This window comes from Myxocyprinus asiaticus, chromosome 18 (assembly GCF_019703515.2).
Source record: "Myxocyprinus asiaticus isolate MX2 ecotype Aquarium Trade chromosome 18, UBuf_Myxa_2, whole genome shotgun sequence".
Taxonomy (NCBI): domain Eukaryota; kingdom Metazoa; phylum Chordata; class Actinopteri; order Cypriniformes; family Catostomidae; genus Myxocyprinus; species Myxocyprinus asiaticus.
This window is the reverse complement of record NC_059361.1, coordinates 23,586,597-23,604,482: the sequence shown is the minus strand read 5'-3', so window position 1 is coordinate 23,604,482 and position 17,886 is coordinate 23,586,597. Positions and strand designations below refer to the sequence as shown.

Genomic DNA, 17,886 nt, shown 5'->3' with positions numbered 1-17,886 from the left:
TGTATGGTGTTGGGTGTAATCCAATTGCAATGTAATTAGTTACTGTAATTAAATTATTTTCTAGTAAAAAATTATTGTAATGCATTACATTTTAAATTATTGTAATCAGATTACAGTTACTGACTTTCAATTAATTTACTTTTAAGTTCATTATAGGGTAATGCTTATTTCTAATATATTATTTATGTAGAATACATGAATTATGGCCTTTAACAAGTCATTTTGAAGAAGAAATTTGAGGTGCTGAGTGTATGACTTGTGTGTAACAATGAACAAGGAAGAAACAGACATTATTTTGAATTGATCAAGTCATTTTTATTTGTATAGCGCTTTTCACAACACACATCGTTTCAAAGCAGCTTTACAGAAAATCATGCATTAACAGAAAATGAAACTGTAATATCTATAATGTCTTAGAGTAATCATTGTGTAGTTTGATTAAATATTATTGTAAATTGTGTATACCAATAAATAATTAAATAGTTAATAATTGTATTTAGAACTCCAGTGAGCAAGCTGAAGGTAACTGTGGCAAGGGACACAAAACTCCATAAAATGTTGGTTAATGGAGAAAAATAATCTTGGGAGAAACCAGGCTCACTGTGGGGGCCATTTCCCCTCTGCCTAAACAACATGAATACAACGCCAATATTAATTATGTATAGCGCAAGTCATGGTTTAAAATGATTAAACTAAGTAAGTGTTAAGGGTCAGTGTTTAAACAAAGATTTTGTATGAAATGTAAGATTAATGACTAATGTCTAAATCCATCCTGGATTAACCGCAGAAGTTCACATAGATGCATTGTCCTTTGTTAGTTGGCTGATGATGGCTTTTGTTGGCAATTAATTGAGTCTGTGTATTCCATTTTAAGAGTGTAGTCCATCATTAGACCAAGGTGATGCAGGCAGAGATCAGTGACGTGCATCGCAGTTCAACCAGCAGGTCATTTCAGTGAGGTCTATCCTAAATCCAAGGTTCAGGCAGTGGCATATGAAGTATCCCATGTCATATGGTTGGAGTTGGCATCAGTTCATCCTCTGAAGTCCATCATAATAGACTGAAGTGATGGCTGGCTGGCTGCATTAAGTCATCATCTCTCAGTGACATGTAGCAGAGGAGTCCGATACCAAGCAGGAATGGAGCTGAATCTTCCGGCTCTGATATGAATCCCGAGGTTGAGACAGGGAAACAAATATAATAATATTAGCATAGATGCCATTCAAATTATGCAGAGTTATAGATTATGAGAAAGGTTTCTGGTTCCAGCAGACCTAACTAAAGAATCCTAATTGTGAGTTGATGGATAAATTAGGTGTATGCCTGGCTAAGTAACTTAAACTGAGTGAGTGTATCTGCGTCCCGAACAGTGTTAGGGAGACTATTTCATAGTTTAGGAGCCAAATAGGAAAAGGAGCTAACTCCTTTTGTGGATTTTGATATTCTACGAACTATTAACAGGCCAGAATTTTGCGATCATAATGAATGTGATGGAATATAGTGTGGTAGAAGGTCAGTTTAGTACTGCGGAGCTAGACCATAAGATTCTTTGTACATAGTTAACAGAATTCTAAAATTAATACTAAATTTATCAGGTAGCCAATGTAATGACGATAAAATGGGGCTAATATGATCATATTTCTTGGTTCTAGTCAGCACTCTGGTTGTTGCATTTTGAACCAATTGATGTTTATTTATTGATCTTGCTGGATATCCTCCCAGTAATGCATTACAATAATCTAGTCTTGAGGTCATGAACGCATGAATTAGTTTTTTGGCATCAGCAACAGAGAGCATGTATTGTAACTTAGCAATATTTGGTGGAAGAATGCTGTTCTACAAACATTGGAAATTAGATTTTCAAAGGACATATTGGTATCAAATATAACACCTAAGATGTAACAGTACATCCATTGAGAGTCAAATTATATTTTATCGGCTTATTTTAAGAGGTTTTTGGTCCAATAATTAGTACCTCTGTTTTGTCGGAATTGAGTAGAAGGACATTTCTGGCCATCCAATGTTTGATTCCATTGATACACTCTGCTAATTTGGAGAATTGTGAAGTTTCATTGGGTTTCGAAGAAATATAAAGTTGGGTATCGTCAGCATAACAGTGGAAACTTATTCCACGATTCCTGATAATATCTCCCAGCGGAAGCATATATAAGGAGAAAATCAGAGGCCCTAAAACTGATCCCTGTGGCACTTCATACTTAACTTTTGTTTGATTTTACAATTCCACGTTTACACAGACCAAGTGGTAGCAGTCTGCTAAATAGGACCTAAACCATGCTAATGCAAGTCCACAAATGCCAACATAATTCTCAAGTCTATTCAAGAGAATGTCGTGATCTATGGTGTCGAAGGCAGCACTAAGATCTAAAAGCACTAGAACAGAAATGCAGCCACGATCAGATGATAACAGCAAGTCATTTGTAACTCTGATAAGTGCAGTCTCTGTACTGTGATGGGGCCAAATCCTGACTGAAATTGTTCATATATACTACTTTTCTGTAGAAATTAACATAGTTGGGAGGACACTACATTTTCTAGTATTTTCGACATAAATGGGAGATTTGAAATTGATCTACAATTAGCCAGTTCTCCAGGAATAATAAAAGGGTTATTATTTAATACAGTGAAAAAGACACTCTATTAGCATAACGTAAATATATATATATAAATAAACATTTTCAACATTCTTTTGAATGTTCATGTACTAAAATAAAGTATTTGATGCCATTAGTGTACCTTCATTTACTATTAGTATTATTTTGAATGGCCATGGAAAATGAAGCAATGTGATAATTTTACCTGGTCACAAAAAGTAGTCCGTTAATTTACCTGATGAACTTTCACCTTTTGCTGACCCTTTATGCTTCGCAGAGCTAATGTGTGCTTCTAAATCACTTGCACCTTTATTAGCAACTGACACATAAGTGCCAGCTTTACATGTCATGCATTCTGCTTCCCACGGATCTCGACCTGGACAAAAGCATGGGAATTTTTTGTGCAAATCTTCTGTAAATTTGCACTTTCGTTTGGGCATTGTTTCCACTCAGCTGTCATTTGCTGCTACTGTGAAGCTGTTTGATGCCGAACACAACAGCGCTTTGCGCGTTCGCGGAGAGATTGACAGGCAGGAATTTGGCCAATAGTTGCTGCAAGCCTCTTATAATTGACCAATTGGTGTGCGAGAAGGTGGGACTTACAAAGAGGGTTTAAAGAAATGCAAATATGCGCGGACACACAATGAAGTATTAGATCAGATGCACATCATAATGCAACTAAAGCCGAATCCCGGACATTTTCGCAAATTTATAAATCCCAGCCGGATGCTTTTTTAAGGTCTGAAAAAGAGGACATGTCCGGGAAAAAGAGGACGTATGGTCACCCTATTCCTAACCAATTTAGCCACAGTACTGCATAAACACTTAGGATTGTTGTGGTTATTTTCTATGAGTTTGCTCAAATATGCTGATCTGGCAGCTTTTAGTGTCTGTCTGTAGCTAAAGACACTATCCTTCCATGCACCGCGAAATACCTCTGATTTTGTATTCTTCCACTTGCACTCCATTTTCCAAGCTGCTCTCTTTAGAGCATGAGTGTGATCAGGGCTTTTTTCTTTAATTTTCTTTAATCGAAGGGGGGTGGCACTATCAAGTGTGCTAGAGAAGACTATTAATATTTTCTGTTATTACATCAAGTTCTTCTAGACTTTAGATAGAAGCTATCTTTAGTGGTCGAAAAAATAGTTCTACCTGTATGATAGCGTGGTGTAGATTGAGTGACATTAGCTGATCGCAGCAAACAAGAGATGAGGTAATGATCTGAGATGTCATCGCTCTGCGGTATAATTTCTATACTATCAACATCAACTCCATATGACAGAATTAAATCTAGCATATGATTATGGTGATGAGTTGGTCCTGTCACATTTTGTCTGAGAGTTGAGAATATCAATAAATGCTAATCCCAATGTGTCATTTTCATCTTCTATGTGAATGTTGAAGTCACCAACAATTAAATCTCTATCCACATTACCTACTAGATCTGATTTTGCAAATTCACCAAGAATATCAGAATACGGCCCGGGTGATCTATATACTGCAGCAAGGGCAAAAGATGATTTTTTATTTATATCTGACGGTGTCACATTAAGCATTATTAGTTCAAAAGACTTAAACTTATATCCTGTCCTCTGAGTAACACCAAAAACTTCAGTGTAAATTGTAACAAAACCTCCTCCTCGACCCTTCAGATGAGGCTCATGTTTAAAACAATAACCTGGGGTAGTAGACTCATTTAAACTAATATATTCATCCGGATTAAGCCAGGTTTCAGTTAAACAGAGCACATCCAAACTATGATCTGTAATAATTTCATTTACAATTAGTGCATTGGTTGAAAGAGATCTAATGTTTAGTACCTTTATATGATGTTTATCTTAATTTTTTTGTTGTTGCTATTTTCAAGTTTTACCTTAATCAAATTTTTTCTAAATGATTTAGTGAGGGGTTTTTGTTTGGAAGTTCAGGGAACCGACACAGTCTCTGTGTGGTATCTAGGTGATACAGTCTCTATCTGTTGTAGTTTATGTGACCTGTGTGATGTCTCAAAGCAGCTAGCAGATGTTCGGATTAGCCAGTTTGTCTGCTTCCTGACCTGGGCCCAGTGACACTAATCTACTATAAACCTCATCACCACGACATGAGCAGGGAGGGGGCCAGAGCATATTACAGTGTCTGACATTGTTTTTGCAAGTTCACACACCTCTTTAACATTATCTTTAGTGATCGCCGACTGGCGAAGCTGGACATCGTTAGTGCCGACAAGAATAACAATTTTTTTGTAATGAATTTTTTTTATTGATTCATATATACACCACAAAGAAAAACCCAACACATATATAAGGAATCAACATTTCACATTCAAACCCCACTAATATCCCTCCCCATTCACCAACTCCACCCTGACCCCCAACGAACACCCCTGTGGTCCCACATAATAACACGCACACATAACCAAAAGAAATAAAAATAAAAAAATAATAATAAACATACATAATTAAACTAAACTACATTCTCCACACCCATTTTTTAACAAATAAGTCCCAAAACCCCAGCCTTCTACTTACCACTTCCTCGAATGCAGCCACCCTCCCCATTTCCACACACCATTCCGAAAAAGAGGGCGCTCCATCTGACTTCCATCCCCTTAAAATTATTTGCCTGCAGATCACGAGACTGGTCAGAACCCAATTTTTTATGTGATTATCCCCCAAATTTATGACCACCCCATCTCCCAAAATTAATAGTCTGGGACAAAGTAAAATACATGCCCTGTTCAAAACGTCACACATACAACTCTGAACTTTCAACCAAAATTCTTGAATCTTAGCACACCCCCAAAAAACATGGATTTTGTCTCCATCTTTTGATTGGCATCACCAGCAGGTGGGTGTGTCTTTAAGACCAAGCCTATATAATCTAGAGGGGGTCCAGTAGAATCTATGTAAAATCTTAAATTGCATAAGGCAAACCCTTGCATCTTTAGATGCAGACTTGACATTTTGAATCCTAGACTCACACTTCCTCATCCAATACCAAGTTTAAAACTTTCTCCCATAATCTCTTGATAGCAGTTAAAGCTCCATCCCCCAGACTCTGAATTAACAGGGAGTAATATACTGATGCCACATGACCTTTTCCAAAAGCAGTAATCACCTCTTCCAGAGTATCTGCCGCTTAAGGGTGGTGTGAGCTACTCCCAAAAATATTACAGAGCAGGTGGCGCAGCTGTAAATACCTAAAGAACTGAGATCTGGGAATCTCAAAGTGTTGAACCAAATTTTCAAAAGATCTAAACACCCCACTCTCATATAGGTCACTGAGTGTAGTAACCCCCCTCACAATCCACTCTGACCAGCAGAAAGGGGACCTTTCAAAACATAATTTTGGGTTCAGCCATATGCTCGAGGCAACATTTAAATAAATGTCCGAATTAAACACTCTGGACACTTGTCCATACCGCGCAAATGCGAGATAACGGGGTGACTTAACTACTCTGGTTAGTTTAATAGAAAGGCTTTGTAATGGCAAAATAGGGGCAAGAACTTCCTGTTCAATACAAAACCAGGGAGGGGCTCTCACAGGTGGAAGTGACTGATGAGCCAAATGTCTGAGACCGAATGCATAATAATAAAACAAAATCTCGGCCTATGTAACTTATTAAAATGTAATCTGGGACGTTTGCCATTACAAATGAAGGACTTTGCTATACTATCAAATTGCTTGAAATAAGAGAGGGGGACATCTACAGGGAGAGATTGTAAAAGCAGTTAAATTTTGGAATACAATTCATTTTAATAACATTAACCTTCCCAATAATAGATAAATGTAATGAAGCACACCTGCCCACATCACTCGAAAACCTTTTAATTAAGGGGCAAAAATTAACTAACTAAATCAGACAAATTTGCAGGGAATAAAATGCCCAAATACTTAATGCCCTGTTTGGGCCACTGGAAGGCACCCGGCTGGAAAGCCGTTACTGGGCAGTACGCTGTCAGAGTCAAAGCTTCAGATTTAGACCAACTGACTCTGTATCCTGAGAATTTAGAAAAGGAATTAATAATTCTATGGAGGCAAGGCACAGATCTAGTAGGGTCGGAGACAAATAACTAAATTAATCTGCATAAAGCAAAAGATTATGCGCCATACCTCCCGCCACCACCCATGGAAAATCATCTTCCCTTCTTATCGCAGCTGCTAATGGTTCCAGGGCAAGACAGAACAATAATGGGGAAAGAGGGCAACCCTGCCGAGTGCCCCTATCCAGAGTAAAAAAATCTGAAATTAATCCATTCGTTTGTACCGCTGCTACTGGGTGTCTATAAAGTAACTTAATCCAACCAATAAAAGTTTTCCCGACCTCGTATATTTCCAAAATCTTAAAAAGATAATCCCATTCTACCATATCAAATGCCTTTTCGGTGTCAAGTGAGATGGTAGCGACCGGAGTCTGATCATTCGCCACTGACCACATGATATAGATGAAACGCCTAATATTATCAGAAGAGCTACAACCCTGAATAAACCACACCTGATCTATATGTATAAGCGATGTCATAACTTTACTTAATCGGTTAGCCAGAATTTTTGATAATATTTTAACGTCTAGCTAGATCAGGGAAATTGGATGGTAACTCTTACACTCGCTTGGATCTTTGTCTTTTTTAAGAATCAGACTGATCCGGGCTTGTGTCATGGTTGGTGGAAGCATTCCATTCTTTTATGATTCTGTATAAACTTCTAACAAAGTGGAGCCAGCTCTGTAGTGTAAGATCTAAAAAATTCAGCGGCAAAGCCATCTGGCCTTGCCTGTAGTCAAATGCCTTAATTACCTCTTCCAAGGCTATCTCAGAATCAAGAGAATTTGTTTGCTCAGTTGTCAGTTTAGGAAGATCTAATGGTTCCACAAAGTTTCTAATATCCTCATCAGTAGATGAAGACATGGAACTATAGAGATCAAGATAGAATTCTTTAAAAGCATTATTAATATCAGTGGCTGAGGTAAATATTTCATCACCAGCAGATTTCACTGAGGGAATGGTAGAAAAAGACTCTCTCTGGTTTATATATCTAGCCAAAAGCTTCCCTGCTTTGTCCCCCTACTCAAAGTATGACTGTCAACATGAATAACAATTTTTTTTTTAACTCGTTTTACGTTTAGCATTAGCCAGCACTTATAAATTTGATCTGATGTCAGATGCCCGAGCCCCGAAATGCATTTAAGAATAATGGCAGGAGTCTATATTTCCATGTTCCTTACAATAGAAACTCCTATAACAAGGGCACTTTCAACATGATTCTCAGTGGGTACATCACTGAGCGGGGAGAATCGACTGGAAACTCTAACAGGAATGGGAGAGTGGTTTCGCTTTGCTGAGCGAGTTTGCCGCCGAGACATCACCCAAATGCCCTGCTGTGGGGGGCTCTACAGCCGGAACCAAAGTTGTTTCAATCTAACATTGTTTTAGTGAAGTTGCAAACCTTATAACCTCAAAAAAGGCAAAGTATTAATCAAAGCTAAGAATGAAGAAATCGAAAGGGAGTGTGGAGAGACCATGAGAATTAGCAAATATTCCTTTTGGAATCGTACGCATCACATTGCCAGAAAGCACGAGGATGTGCTATGCGATGTTGTGCAGCAAAAGGTGAGCTAGTAGGCCACACTACTATTCGATAATAAATTAATAGAAAAGTAATGTATCTTGTTGTTTTGCCATCATGTCAGTGCAGCTGCCAGCTAGATGCAGGCCCGGTTCTGCGGGGTTGCGAACGTTAGAGCAGCCTCTATTGAATATGTAAGCTTAATAATACTGTATATTGGCAAACCAATAAACATGTATGATCTTGCAGATCAGTGTGTCTTAATTTGCAGGCAGAGCATTCTGCTTTCATGCCTCTATTGTACAATTGATCATTTGATTAGTAAAGATTTCCGCTCTTGCATAGAGAATTTCATAGTGGAATTATCTCACTTAATCGACCAGCTTTCGATTTCTGCTTCGGGATAAAGTGGCTCATAACTGCTGGTCAGTTTCCCTAAGCCAAATCCACACCTTAATGAGAAGTGAAACGTAAAAAAATTATTTTAGATTAGTGGTTACAGATAACATCTTCCGACATCGCTTGCTGCCTTCATGCGCAGAGGAAAAAAAGCTATAAATGATTGTACATTAGAAAAAAAAAATTATTAAACGAAGGCAGTGAAATTTGTGAATTAAATAATTTTTAATTGTTTTAGGATCATTAAACATGATTTCATCTAATATGTATATTGGACAAAATTTCACTTTATGCAGGACAAATATTTTTTATTTGTTAAATCCATGGTTAAACCTTGCTGTACATATAAAGAGCGCATGCACAACACATGATCGTTTGACCAGATTCACTTTATGCTGCTTTAAAAATATCAAGGAGAAAAAAAGGGCACATGGTATCTACTAATATAATAATTATTATATAAATAACCACAGTCCTTTAGATTGCATATGATTCATATATATAAAATTGAAGGGAATATTAATAAAGCAACAACACTGAAAAAGAGAAAAACATTCACTGCTCTCTTCTGGATAACTTAATATGCCCTTTAAAACTGAACACAAAATTAGGATGAGGAATTGCTCATTTTAATTTACAGACCTTAAGTCTGATAACATTAAATCAGAAACATATTAATGTATCAAATCTACAGAATAATCATTCCGTGGAGACAACTGAAAAACAATTAGGAATTTCACTTTTACCTGCAATATTTTTCCTAGTATCAGTCTATGTTTTCATTATTGCCATGAAGGACTCAAACAAACTTTAAAGTTGAAAAGATTGTGTTTTCTGGGTCGGTTGTATCACTCGGGACCAGTTAAAACTGAAAAGCGCAAATTTGCGCATATGCGAGTTTCTGTGCCAACGCACATATGTTTTATCGCTTGTAGAGGCATGTTTGATGACTTATGGTGATTTAGAACTGAAATTTTTTAAGGTATTATTTGAAGATGTTCAATGACATATGTGCTAATCACAAATGATAAGGAAGGTCTGGTTGACCCGATTATCTAACAGCAGTTGTAAACCAGTCCAAAACAAACAGTGAGATTTTATATACAAAAACACATCAATACAATCACATCATTTCAGATGTGTACATTACTAATCATTTGATAATTTAATAAATGTTGGCCTATAGTCTATATTTCACCCAGAGGGGCACCTCAGCCCATGTGGTCAAAGGGGCAGTTGCTTGGGCCACTGTAGCTACCCCCTGTGTGCGTGTTTGGAATCATATACTACAGAGAAATTTAATGTCCAAGCGGGATTTGAGTGAACGCTTTTTTAACGGTGAGTGTGAGCAGTACTTGAGCAGAGCGTCCGCTTGGGCCGTGAGCGGCTGAGCGGAGTGCACGTGCATGGAGCGGGTTATTGAGCGGAGTGTCACACCGCTCTGCTTCGCTCACATGCTCTGATCGCATGTGAATCCCTCACTGCTGACAGAAGAAGCTATAGTAAACATGTGGCATGCAATGCACAAAGGAATAATATGAGCGGATGCCATGACTTACCGCAGTTGTTTGTTCTTGAACGGCGAAGGTTTGTGATCGATGTGAATCCCTCACACAATTGTTTGCTGTTGTTGTGGTGGTTCCTGAACAGCAGAGGTTTGTTGAGTAACTTAAAAGTAAAGTAATTAGTCATTTTATTACTTTTTTAATTAAGTAATTATTAAAGTAATCTGATGATGTCTGATAGAGAAATAATTAGTAATTTTCAGTGGATTACTACTTTTAAAGTTCACCCAAAAATGACTATTCTCTCATCATTTATGCACCCTCATGCCATCCATGATGTGTATGACTTTCTTTCTTCTGCTGAACACAAATGAAGATTTTTAGAAGAATATTTCAGCTCTGTAGGTCCATACAATACAAGTTAACGTGATCAGGCATTTAGAAGCTCCAAAAAGGAGATAAAGTCAGCATAAACATAATCCATCAGATTCCAGTGGTTTAATCAATGTCTTCTGAAGCAATCCAGTTGGTTTTGGGTGAGAACAGACCAAAATATAACTCCTTTTTCACTGTACCTCTTGCCATTGTAGTCTCTAAGAACAACCATAATTTCAAGATCGATTACACTTCCTAGTGAATGACGCACACGCAGAGCGCTAGATGGCGCAATCCACCTTTTTCCTGAACGTGGAAGTTGTCTATGATTCGACTGTTTTCAGTTTCCAGTCTCCAGTGTTTTCACTCGCATCGACGTATATTCTTAGCAGGTAATGTAATGTTTAAGGTATTACATATGTGAAAATTGTCGAGATCACCGTTTTTTTTATAGACAGTGCCTCACCTGAGTGTGTAGATAACATAACTGTATCTTTGCCTTATCACAACACACTCACCAGAAATAAAATTAAAAAAATAACATTGTTCTGTATCAAAAGAAATAAATGGTTGTTGTTCTCCTCTGGATTGCTCGTTTTGGCAGTTTTTACTTGCCCTCTAGAGACCAGAAATACAAAACAGGCAATTAGAATCATCATGGCGCCGCCCAGTGGTTGCTCAGGAAAACCGTGAATAGGACGTGTAATCGAGCTTGAAATCATAATGTGCCTAGAGACTGCAATGAGATATACAGAGCGGAGACATTTTTCTAAAAATCTTCATCTGTGTTCTGATGCTGAGTAAATGATGAGAGAATTCATTTTTGGGTGAACTATCCCTTTAAGTATCTAACGCTAACTGTTACTGGAACATGGCTATTTAGTTTACCACATACATGTATGTTCTTTTTGTTGCACATATCCTTTTTGAAATACCCATTACATCACAATACAGTTTTGTTAATGAAATACCACTAAACCTGATATCTCAAAGTAAACAGCTTTGAAACATCTGCTACCAGACTTAAAATGGCTATAAAATTAAAGGCCATGGCTGACTACTAACAAATTATGCAACGTTAATTTCTGGCAACAAAGATGACCACCTTTTGGTTGCCCTTTTGGGTCATATTGGATTAAAAACCATAGTTAACACTTTTGCCTCTTGGAGGTAATTACATTAAGCAATAGGATAGCAATTAGTGTTTCCATCCAAACCTGTCAAAACATACAAAGCATTTCTCTCAATAAGAAATGCATATTTGTTCCACTTTATATTAAGATATTCTTCATTCCAATACAGAACCAGACCTCTTGATAGCAGAAAAGCCCACATGATTTGAGTCATCACTCTGTTTGAGTTTCCACGCCCTGGTAACACCACATTACTCCCTTCAGTACACAGCAAGTGGTGCTTCTGCAGATTTGGCTGGTGAATGTTAATGGAACACAGGAGAGCCATCTGTGAGAATGGAAGTAATGGAGAACAGAAGCAGAACTAAACTAGAGATAAGAGTGGCACGAGTACCGCCCTTGGTTTGTAACAGAACTAAATGTATTTTTATGACCTCTTGAGCAGATATTTTCAGGTCTCAGGCCGAACAGTTAGTTTCCTGGCAAACATTGCATCAAAAACATAAAATTCGGACAAATTTTACTTACTTGTTCTTTCCATATAATGAAAGTGATTAGGGACTGTCCCTAACTTTCTGCACAACACCTCCTTTTGTGTTCCATTGGGAAAATTTTATCTGGGTTTGGGACAAAATGTCATTTTTGGGTTAACAATCCCTTTAAGGAGACAAAAATCAACATTCATGTTCGCAGATATAAAAAGGTGGTGGTGTTATAATCTAAACCATTTTATTTCATGAAAATACTAACAATTGTCACTCATTATACAGTAAGAAAATTAAACTTGCCCAGAAAAAAAATTAAATGGAAAGTATCACGCTGTAAAGACTAAACCATTTCTCAAAAAGACCATACAATCAAAGACAAACCACAAAAACGATGAGCAGTCACTCTACCATGAATGATCAGACTTTAGAAAAATAAATTCATTTGTGCAATTGAGAGACCATAGGCTCAAACAAATAGAGATAGCTTTCAGTGTGTCCCAACAGCAACACCACTAATGTTAATGCCCCATTCATGAAAGATTAGTCTGTTTCCCATCAATCCACACCTTAAAAGCTTAGAATGAAAAACTACAACTTCCTGAGGCCTTGTAATATGGGAGAACACAATCTACAAATGCTAATACTGAGAAGAAATTTTGAACTAAAATTTGTGAATTTGGTTTGGTTTAGATGTGATCTATGTAGGCTTATAATTTGTAAGTTAAGTCTAACAACTCTGCTACTGTGTATTAAGATCTGCCAAAATACAAAGTTCACTTCAAATCACTGTCCAGTGTTCCTTGAAGCCCTGCATCTTTAAGTATTGTGATTTGTTGAATTGCTTAACAAGATAAAAGGAGAATATTAACTTCTTACTTTGTATACCTATGTACACTTATGTACATAATCTTGAGTTTCAGACTCTGATATTGTTTATAACTTTACATTCTGTGATTTAGTTGGATTAAGTCATTAAAATTCTGTCCATATTAAATTTCTCTGCAGGAATATTGAAAATAACAGGATCTTAGACTTATAACAGCTTTAGATTAATGTTACCATGTCTTTGGTGAAGGTACAAGTTATCCTATTATAGATTTATCTGAAATCTGATTTACATTCATATACTAGGCATTAAGAGGTGAGACTGCCACATACACAATCTTATGGGCAAATAAATGTCAAAGCTATATTGTATTACTGTAACGTATACATAACAATGTGAAGGCCAAACCCAGGAGGAAAAATAAATTCATGTCATTTGAGCAAAAAAAGCCACTTAACGCCAGCAAGGAATTTGTATGCTGTGAAGAGATTTCATTGTCAAAGCCAATACATTTGTGTTCTACTATAATCTCCTCAAACATACCCACAATCAGGGGTAAAAAATATGTAAAACATTATGAGGAAGAAAAAGAGACAGAAAGAAACTTGAAACAAATGTTTAGCCTTTGGCCTACAGGATTAATATAATCAGTGCAAAGTTTTTGGTTCCCCTCAAGCATAATTTAAGGGCAAGATAGAATAGGCTTTAGTATTTACAGAGCAAAACTAAAAACACCAAGTCTTTGCCTCATCCAAAAATGTTTAAGTACATTTTAGTGTTAAGGACAATGAAATAAAATTAACATACAAAAAGACTTAATAAATTCTGTGAGACTCCTGACATGATCAGTTAACAAATTACATGTGCAATATGACTCCACCTGTAATGCAAGGGTAAAGCTTGCTCTAGTGTTTCATTTGAGTGAAAAGTGCTATGTTACTTTGCCTTATCACAACGCACTCACAAGAAATAATAATAAAAAGAAATAACATTGTTCTGTACCAAAAGAAACAGGTTGTTGGGACTGTTTGGTAAGTAAGGCCTCCATGTTTTGCATATGACGCCCAGGTGACTGAACAGTTTCCTCCTCATGACGGCAGCCTGGTGTGCCAGTGTCTGAGTGCTACAGCGTAGCCAGCACTCTAAAGAAGGAAATTATAAAAACACACAAAGACTGTCCCACCCCAAACACCAAGGCCTCCAAGGAGAACATACTTTTCCCAGCCGCCTTATAGAGCCCTGCTATGGCTGCACCTGTAAAACAACAAAAAATTTAAGTTTGTTTTAATATTCATTATGACATACTGCAGATGTACAAGAGTCTAGACAGATAATATGGTTAACAACACAAGATACATACTAGTGAGAACCCCTCCAAACAGCGGGCCTATGATGCCCATTAGTAGGATGCCGATGGGGAAAAATCGTGCCATCTTATGTCTGCGGAGTGTTGCGAGGGCCAGGAGGGCAGCTGGCAGGTGGAACACCAGCGAGGAGACAACAGCCCACAGGAACACCCCATACCACATCTCTGCCAAACAAAGAGATTACACAAGTGCATGAATAAAGACATTAAATGATTGATGTCTAGCCAACAGTAAAGCAAATCTTCCCACATGTCTGTAATGTAAAGAATCCCCCAAGTAACCATAGAAAAATATATCCAAAGAGATATAAATGAGAGGCATGTCTATAAATATTACTCTGCTAAACAACATGCCATTCTTTCTCATGACAGATAATACAAACGGACTCGAGGAATTTGGTCGTGAAATTCAGACCGTTTGTTACAGGGATTTCAGGTCAAGTGTTGCAAGGACAACCCTGTATTCCTCATCCAAACCCTCATCAAATATTAACTCACATTGGTTGGTTGTATGGATGGATAGATATATGGATAGATAAATAGATAGATGGATAGATAGATACTGTATATGGATGGTTGTATGGATGGATAGATATATGGATGGTTGTATGGATGGACAGATAGATATATGGATGGTTGGTTGGATTGATGGATACTGTATATAAATAGATGGACGGACAGACAGATGGATAGAAAAAATGGATAGATTAATGAATGGATAGATAGTACCCCAATTTTTCTCAATTACTACAACAGTATAACACTTTATACCATAATATTCATTATTTTACAGCAAATTTTATTTACAATTTTCAACTTTATTATGTTGTAGCTGTCTGACAAATAAAATGTGGACTTCTTATTAGAGAGATGTTTATTTTGGTTAATGCCTACAGGGGTCAGACCACTTAAGAAATTACTTAGTTTGTTGTACTTCAACAGACACAGTTAGATGAAAACATCTGAGAACGAGGCTTAAAAGTGCATTCAGGAATTTTTTGTTTATGTCTTCTTGAACTTATACTGACCTCTAAGGGTGTGGATGTGGCATCATTCAAAAACCAATAGTACAGTGCTGTGAAAAAGTATCTGATTTCTTCTGTTTTTGTGTATATCTCATACTAAAGTGTTTCAAAAATTCAAACAAAATCTAACATAAAACAAAAGGCAATCTGAGTAAACACAAAATACAGTTTTTAAATGATAATGTTATTTATTGAAGCAAAAAAGTTATCCAAAACCTATATCACCCATGTGAAAAACAAACTGCCCCCTTAAACTTATTAGCTGATTGTGCCAACTTTAGCAGCAACAACTGCAACCAAACGCATATGATAAATGGAGATCGGTCTTTCACAATGCTGTGGTGACATTTTGGCCCACTCTTATTTGCAGAACTGCTTTAGTTCAGCCACATTGGAGGGTTTGAGCATGAACTGCCCATTTTAGGTCCTGCCACAGCATCTCAACTGGCTTCAAGTCAGGACTTTGACTAGGCCACTCCAAAACAATAATTTTGCTTCTTTTGAGACATTCAGAGGTGGACTTACTCCTATGCTTTGGATCATTTTCTTGCTGCATATTCCAGTTGCGCTTGAGCTTCAGCTCATGGACTGATGATCGGATGTTCTCCTTTAGGATTTTCTGGTAGAGAGCAGAATTCATGATTCCCTCAATTATAAGTCGCCCTGGCCCTAAAGCACCAAAGCATCCCCACACCATCACACTACCACCATCATGCTTGACCGTACGTATGATGTTCTTTTTGTGAAATTCTGTGTTTGATTTACGAGGTGTGTTTTGGCAAAATTCAGATGAGCCTTAATGTTCTTCTGGGTTAGCAGTGGTTTTCGCCTCGCCACACTTCCATGGATGCCATTTATGGCAAGTGTCTTTCTGATAGTGGAGTCATGAAGAGTGACCTTTATTGATGCGAGAGAGACCTGCAGTTCCTTGGATGTTGTCCTTGGCTTTTTTGTGACTTCCTGGATGAATCGTCGCTGTGCTCTTGGAGAACTTTTGGAAGGTCGGCCACTTCTGGGAAGGTTCACTACTGTGCCAAGTTTTCTCCATTTGGAGATAATGGCTCTTACTGAAGTTCTCTGGAGTCGCAGAGCCTTCGAAATAGCTTTGTAACCTTTCCCAGACTGATGTATTTCAATCACCTTTTTCCTCATCATTTCTGGAATTTCTTTTGACCTCGGCATAGTGTGCCACTGGGTGAGACCTTTTAGCCAACTTCATGCTGCTGAAAATGTTCAATTTAGGTGTTGATTTGATTGAACAGGGCAGGCAGGAATCAGACCTGGGTGTGTCTAGTCCAGCTGAACCCCATTATAAATGCAGTTTCATAGATTTGGGTATTTTATAACTACTTTTTCACACAGGCCCAGTTGGTATTGGATAACTTTTTTGCTTCATTAAATATCATTATCATATAAAAACTGTATTTTGTGTTTACTCACATTGCCTTTGATTTATGTTAGAATTTTTGAAACAATTTAATACGAAATATACACAAAAACAGAGGAAATCTGGATGGGGCAAATACTTCTTCACAGCACTGCATTTAGTTACCGATGCCATTGTGGAAATTCATTTTTCACAGTCAGACATTTTTTATTTATTCCATGAGTGAAAGTGTCCAATAACAGGGTGGTTACTGACATTAAGCGAGTAGTATTCGGCTGGTCATGTGATCCCAACATGGCGGTCCCCATGAGAGGACCCTCTCCATGTAGAATAAAACCACTTGCATGACTGGCGTCTTCATCTCATGCGAGTGCTCATTATTTTACACATATATTTTAAATTTACAAATGATTTATTTAAGAGTAAAACTTTTTTTAATGATGAAAATATTACTTAGTGCAACTTTTACAGATCAGCCAAATCTGTGCAGATCTTAGCTCTATATCTACCTGAATACACTATTATTACAGCTTCACACATGTAATATTAGCTGGACAAGATAATACACTAACCTTAGCATTAGCTTGCTAACCTATCACCACACTAAAAGCGTGTCAAACCTTTCATTATTGCAAAGCATACACAACAACAACAGTGTCTTATGACACCGTAAACACTGGGCCAGTCGAAAGCATCTGTGATATCTGATGTGGTGTGAAGCCTCACCGGAGAAATTGCACAGAGAGGTGTCGTTCCTCCCGCAGTTGGTGACATTTTTCCTCGGCACCAGATTCAAACTAAGGATCTGTTTCACGAATCCGATCTCCACGTTATAGTCGTCCTGCATGTCTCATAAGATCAATACCGCGATCATGCGTGAGGAAAGTGTCCAATCCGAGAAACCGCATTAGAAAAGAGATGCGGGTTCAAGCTGAGTGTTTGTTTTTAGCACTGATGCTCATCCATCTACCTAACTGCGAAAAAACGAATCTTCATTAAACTAACGGCAAATCTGATCTGCTGATCGTGTATAGCATAGTTTAAATATAGAGGAAAGATGATCGTGTAAAAGAACAGAATTGCATCGGGTTTGAGATTATCTTTTTGTCACCTGCTATTTGCGACAGGCTTGTGGGCGGGGCCTGTGTGGTGGAGCGTTTGTGCCTCCGCGGCATCCGTAAACCTGATTTGCAAGTCATATTGAC

The 17,886-nt window shown here is 37.6% G+C and overlaps 1 protein-coding gene across 1 annotated transcript; it reads right to left on the bottom strand.

Moving 5' to 3' along the window:
- Positions 1 to 304: 304 nt before the first annotated feature.
- Positions 305 to 17,837, bottom strand: LOC127455975 (transmembrane protein 170A-like). Its single transcript, XM_051724208.1, has 5 exons — positions 17,408 to 17,837; positions 14,264 to 14,434; positions 11,767 to 14,157; positions 10,136 to 10,218; positions 305 to 1,160 (listed from the first exon to the last, which is right to left on the bottom strand). Exons 1-3 carry the CDS (start codon positions 17,526 to 17,528, stop codon positions 14,027 to 14,029), a joined length of 423 nt encoding a protein of 140 aa, XP_051580168.1. The 5' UTR covers positions 17,529 to 17,837; the 3' UTR covers positions 305 to 1,160; positions 10,136 to 10,218; positions 11,767 to 14,026.
- Between the last annotated feature and the right edge of the window lie 49 nt (positions 17,838 to 17,886).

Coding starts and splice junctions, on each gene's coding strand:
- LOC127455975 (XM_051724208.1), bottom strand. CDS start 17,528: ATGCAGGACGACTATAACGTGGAGATCGGATTCGTGAAACAGATCCTT. Junction 14,435..17,407: donor CTCTCTGTGCAATTTCTCCG/GTGAGGCTTCAC, acceptor TTTGTTTGGCAG/AGATGTGGTATGGGGTGTTC. Junction 14,158..14,263: donor GTTTGGAGGGGTTCTCACTA/GTATGTATCTTG, acceptor GTTGTTTTACAG/GTGCAGCCATAGCAGGGCTC.